We start from the raw sequence: 6,370 nt of genomic DNA on the forward strand, positions 1-6,370 counted from the left end.
AAATTCTTCATACTGTCATCACTATATAGTATATACAAAAAGTAGGAAGCCCTTATTAATTATTACTTTGCCAGGTGTAAAAAATGTTCACAATTAAACAAAAAATGATACATAATTAGGTAAAACACATCTTAATACTCAAGATCTATAAATAAAACTTTAAAAGCATAACATAATTTCCAAACTCAACTTTATAACTTATAAATAAAAAAAGTTTTAATTTATGAGTTTTTCTTTTCCTTTTTGGCCAGCTTTAACCATTTTTTTTTTACTTTAGGTATAATATTTCCTGCAGGATGCAAGATAATCTTTCACGTACATAATTTAAGTCTTAAATTAGAGCATTTGTGTAAATATAAAATTAAATTAGACACAGAAAGAAGCAAACAGCATAGTGTAATACAACACCTGCAGTTCAGAACAAATAACTGTAAGATTGTCCATTTATAATAATTAATATGTATGAAAGTATGGCTGTAAATCWAATTTCTCTCTGAGCAGAAAGCTACGAGTTCCATCATCCCAACATAAGTCTAGTTTCTTCTGCAGCCTCAGAGCTCTTTTCCTTCTGCTTTTGCAGATTACAACCCCCAACCCCCCCAGTGGTTTGTCTCATTTGAAAGGCAGAAAATGTGTGCAGACTACGTTCACATGACAAAGTTTACTTTTATGTGTGTCTGAACAGGCATGTTTTTGTGGCTAACCCTCGAAACGCATGAATGCATTATGCATGCTTACACATTTGCCTATAGTTATTTTTGTACATGTGTCCACGTATGCATCTGTTAATATACATTAGAGTGGTTGGTTGTGTGGGTCTGTGTGTGTGAATTTGTCTGCGCACAATTGTGCTTGTAAGTTTGCAGGCTTGCACTTTTTTTTTCCTTTGCGTGTGGTTAAAGAAATGCTACCTGAAACGTAATCACTTCAACATATCGAGTCTTTTCCAAACATGTCTGTGTTCTTTGACAACAAATATATATATTTTCTGTTTTAAGTGAAAAGTATGTTTTTCTCTTTAAAAAAAACTATAACGTGGCAAAGGTGTATTGCTTAGAGAACTTATTGCAGTCAGATTTCCAACAATCCACTGCTGTTTTCCACTCCATTGGGAGCTCCACTCTTCTCGTCTCCGTTGGTGATTTGGTCGGCGACGGGATTGGCGGCGATGGCGCCGGAGTTGAGCTCCGCCGTTTCGTCGCTCCGAGGGTCCGCGTCTCCCTCCACGCCCACGGCTTTGCCCTGCATGGCGGAGTCGGCGTGGGTCTTTTGGTGCTTCGAGAGGTGGTCGCTGCGCGTGAAGCGTTTGTTGCACAGAAGGCAGGTGAACTTCTTCTCCCGCGTGTGGGTGCGCACGTGCCTCTCCAGTTCGTCTGAGCGGGTGAAACGTTTCCCGCAGAACAGCCAGTTGCAGACAAAGGGCCGCTCGCCCGTGTGCCAGCGAAGGTGGGCCTTCAGGTGGGAGGCCTTGCCGTAGACTTTCCCACAGCCTGGAATGTGGCAGCTGTGCACCGGTTTCTTCCTGAGGGTTGCTGCTGAAGCTCCCAGCCTCTCCAGCTCTTGGCAGTTGGGGCAGTCACATGAAGATCTGCTGGGCGTAGCCCCTCCACTGTAGCCCCCTGATCCCCTAGCAGGCTTTAGGCCCATGGGATTCTCAATTAGCCCTGCGCTTGGTACAGGCTTGGGCTTGTACATGTCCTGGGGCAGCATGTGTTGGGTAGGCTGGAGGAGATGTGAGGAGGAGCCCAGTCCCACAGAGGGGTAAGGAGCCGGGTTGAGTTGTGTAAAGTCAGAGCTGTAACTCGGCAGCTGTGGGCTGAGAGATGCCTGTGGTGCTACGGGCTGAAGAGAAGCCTGAAGACCTCCGTCGGCTTGGGGCTGAGACGCTGACAGCCAGTTGGAGTTGGAGTGGACRTCCCACCAGGAGGACGTGGCATTAGCAGGAGCAGCAGTTATACCGGGGTGGATTCCAGCCTTATACCAGGAGCCGTAAGGGTGTGTCATATCCAGCGAGGTATAGACACTGGTGAGACAGTCAGCTGTAGCGTGGCTCTTGGACACTAAAAGAGACGGGTCCTGGGAGGCTGAGGTCTGGAAGGAGTGGGAGAAAGGGTTGTATTCTGAAGCRTAGCCTCCGGCAGAGGGAGGAGGGCTTCCAGTGGGAGTTAGCAGCCCACCGCCACCTCCGGCTGTGGTGAAAGAGCCAGTGTAGGAGTCTGCCAGGCCACTGCCATCTGCAGTCCGCCCGTTCTTCGCTGTCTGAAGGTCAGAGGTCATGGTGTATTGCTTCTTTATCGGTGAGCTGCCGGTTTTACCTGGTGTGGCTGAATCCCTGATGGGGCTGGTGCTACCAAATTTGTTACAGGTAGCGGTTAGCATAGCCAGAGGACTGGAGCCATAGCGAGCGTCTTCCTGGAGAGGAGAAGACGAGAGGGGAAATGAGAAGGTCTGTCTGCAGGAAGTGGCTGCTTGCTGCTGCTGCAGCTCCTGGACATGTCAACTTTTATAAAACTGTATGTCAGATTGCTTTCATTAGCTTTTCTTGCTCTTTTACATTTACACATGTCCGACTCATTTCAAGCAGCGGATTTTGTTCTGCTGCTTAAGTTTTGTTGAACTTGTATTATTATTATTAAGTAGCTGTTCCTAAATTTAACTTACCAATGCTTAAAACATTTCTCTACGCATTTATACAGATTTTTTTTTATCATAAATGCTTTTACAGTATATAAAATGTGACAAAAATTTACATTCATGTGGACCCATCATAAAAAGAAAGCCACTGCATTTGATAGTTTCCATAAAGTTTAAAATGTTCAGCAAAATTATGTGTTTTAATCATTTTTATGTTTTTAAGATTTTATGTTTCTTGTGTTTCTATTATAACGGCAAGCCTAATAAATTTATAGATACTCATTCGGATAAATTATCAAGAAATTAAAATGCTGGATGAAAATTTAGGCAACACTTTCTTTGTTATAAACTGGCACAAAATTAACAAGTTAGGTTTAATAAATTACACAATTTTATTAGGTTTAGGAAAATATTAATGCACCAATGAAATACAGCACTCAAATACTCTCCCTTTAAATAAATATGCTACAAGTGTTTTTTCCAGTTCGAGTCCAAAAATCTTCTAGATTTAAATCCTTTGTGCCGTTTTAATCCCAGTTCAGAAGTGATTCCTGTGACTGTAACTTGTTTTGTTCTGCTTTGTTTCATCACTATTTAATCAATACCTTCTGTTTTCATTATATGCAGTCACTGACAATATACAGCGTCTTGTGGCCACAGGAAATAAAAGGTCATTAAATGAACAATCAAATGTTCTTATGTGTCAAATTAAAAAATATACAAGTCTGAAAATTCCAGAGAAATATTATCTCAGAGATTAAAATGAGTTGCTAAGTTTCACACTCATTTAAACTTTGCCAGATTGTTTTAATTTGCCTGAAATCTTTTGACTTTAATCTCCCTGTTAATATAAAATCCTATAATAAACAGACTCACTCAGGTTTGTTAGCCAAATACCTTCAAACTTTGTCACAATTTCACCTTAAAATGCTTAAGCTGAAATATGCCTGTAAAAGACGTTTAGTTTGAATTTAAAAAGTAGGGAAATTAAAAGAAGTTTACTTACAATTACATTCCCTACCTCCAGAACAGATGCGGCCATCCCTGAGAAACAAAATCCTTAAAGAAGAAGTGGAGGGGAGCAGGAGAGGAGCAGCTAGGAGTCCTGGGACACTTCGGATGGAGTCGGGCTCCAACGCGGGGAAGCGTTTTGAGGCACTTGGGGCCCGCCCCCCTAATTATAGGCTGTGGGCTCTTTGAAGACTCGCTAAGAGGCAATAAAAACCCAGAGATGGAGGAAAATGGATGGAGATTGGTGGCTAAAACAAGGACATCCCACCTCCCCTAAAACGAGAGTGTTGAATCATTTTTCAATAGGAGTGAATGAGCTCATCATCAGTCACTATCAGGACCTTATTTCAGTTTTTTTGCTTTGTTTTTTTCCCCCACTAAAGTCATCAGAGTATGAAGTAAAAGATTAAACTCGTCATAATAAAAGATTAAATGTACACTTAAACAGCCCCTATTTACTATTTTACACTTTTTTTTTGTTTAACAAAAAGATGAAGCTAAAAAAACATTTTTCTCTCTTTGAGATTTCAAAAGTAACAAAGGAGCATAAAACCCAGGCCACATAAATAAAATAAATTAAGCTGAGCGAGACTGTGGTTTCTATATCCGAGATTTTATTATTCTGGTTCAAAACCTCTCCCTGTTTCCAATACTCCTAAATGCAGTTAACGGCCTTTTTAGTGTAATGGTAAAAGAGGCTAAACTACAGAGACAAGGCAGGAAGAAAAGGATTAAGTCATTCTATAAAATAAGTAGGAGATTATCACATCAATTAAAATAAAACTCAAACAGTTAAGATGAGGAAATGACTGTTTCCTTCAGTGCAAGGTTTGTTTAAAAAGAATTAAAGGTAAAAGACAAGTTTGCAAAAATAAATAAATTAGAAAACATATTGCAAAGTAGAAAAAGTTTATTTATCACTACAGCAAAGTATTTCTCAAATTGTTTTGTTCAGATAAAAATATTTCACGGTTTTGTGGTTTGGCAAATTAAATTTAGTTTTTTATGAGTTTATGTTTCCTTTTTTCGGACTGTTATGAAGTATTCTCAAAAACTGAACATATATATTTAGCAACATTTAATTTTATTTAATTTTGTCTATAAAGTAAAATACCAATGCCAAAGAACACAAAGAGCATTTTCAACAAAAAAAGCAGAACTTCAAAAACAAATGTTTTCTTCTATAATTTAAAAATTTTAAGCTCTTCAGAACTTATTTACAAAAATATGCAAGCATTATCCTTCTTAAGTAAAAGTATGGTGGTATAAGAGGCCGTGGGATGCAGGGACTTATATCTCACATACGTGTGGCTCCTTTTTTGAGGCATGTTTCTCACATGAAAGATAGTACTTATTTTAGATTTTCATTTACTTTGATGTTAAAAAGACTCAAAACTCAATTTTACATCTCCAACAGAATTCTCAGAGCCTTCTTTTCCTTCTTCCTTTTTTTGTAGGCGTCTCATTTTCTGAAGGAGAGCACAGAAGATTAAAATTGTTGTCAAAAATAAACATATAATTTCTGTCCTTATTTTCTCCTCAATTACAGGGCATGGTCAGAGCAGGGCTTGTCGTTCTGGAGAGTCTGGCCCTCACATGAACACAGCGGCTATATTTGGCAGTCTGCTCTGTGACTGACCTTCATCRCTTTATTTTTTTATTCCAGAAGTGGTGTGAGGAAAAGAACAAAGGCAGATGTGTGCAATGAACATCTACCCATCAATCTACCCATCTATCTACCAACTACCTATCTATCTACCCATCTATCTGCCCAGCTGTGCAGTAAAGTCGAATGCTAGGGGCACTAGGGCGCCACAAATGGGGGATGAAAAAAATTACATAACGTTTCATTAAAGTATAGTTGATTTAGTCTGTAACATAATCAATGGTTAATCAGCTTTAAGGTAACTTGGTCTGTCGGTTTCCTAACCTGCTATGTTACAATGAGGTGTATATTGTTAACTATTTTATTTGGACAACTTAGTTTCTAAAGATAGAAAATAATATCAAAGACAAAACTATTTAATCTGGAATGTGAATATATTTAAATTGGCGGTAAGATTTAGAAAATTGCACAAAGGACACCATTTAAAATCTTACCTAAAATGCTAAATAGACTAGGGCCAGCTTGTACCTATACTGTATACCCATCTATCTACACATATATCTACACTTTCATCTACTCATCTATACCCATCCACCCATCAATCTAATCTATCTACCCAACTACCCATCTATACCCAATTATCCATCTTTCTACCTAACTACCCAACTACTCATTTAGTTTTCTACCCATCTATACCCAACCATCCATCAATCTACCCATCTACCCAACTACCTGTCTATTTATCTACCCATCTATCTACTCAACTACCCACCTATCTACTCAACTATCCATCTATACCCARTTATCCTTCTATCTACCCATCTATCTATACCCAACTGCCCATCTATACCCAATTATCCATCTTTCTACCTAACTACCCAACTACCCATTCATTTATCTACCCATCTATACCCAACCATCCATCAATCTACCCATATATCCAACTACCCATCTATGTATCTACACATCTATCTACTCAACTATCCATCTGTACCCAGTTATCCTTCTATCTACCCATCTATCTACCCAACTACCAATCTATCTACTCAACTACCCATCTATACCCGATTATCCTTCTATCTACACATCTACCTGCCCAAATAGCCATCTATCTACTCA

At 39.2% G+C, this 6,370-nt stretch overlaps 1 protein-coding gene across 1 annotated transcript; it reads right to left on the bottom strand.

The window, feature by feature from the left end:
- Nucleotides 1-260: 260 nt before the first annotated feature.
- On the bottom strand, nt 261-3,749 carry sp7 (Sp7 transcription factor). The gene is made up of 2 exons (XM_014004141.1): nt 3,641-3,749; nt 261-2,412 (listed from the first exon to the last, which is right to left on the bottom strand). The coding sequence occupies exons 1-2, from the start codon at nt 3,674-3,676 to the stop codon at nt 1,072-1,074; spliced, it is 1,377 nt and encodes a 458-aa protein (XP_013859595.1). The 5' UTR covers nt 3,677-3,749; the 3' UTR covers nt 261-1,071.
- Nucleotides 3,750-6,370: the final 2,621 nt, after the last annotated feature.

Source organism: Austrofundulus limnaeus, unplaced genomic scaffold, assembly GCF_001266775.1.
Source record: "Austrofundulus limnaeus strain Quisiro unplaced genomic scaffold, Austrofundulus_limnaeus-1.0 Scaffold22, whole genome shotgun sequence".
NCBI lineage: Eukaryota > Metazoa > Chordata > Actinopteri > Cyprinodontiformes > Rivulidae > Austrofundulus > Austrofundulus limnaeus.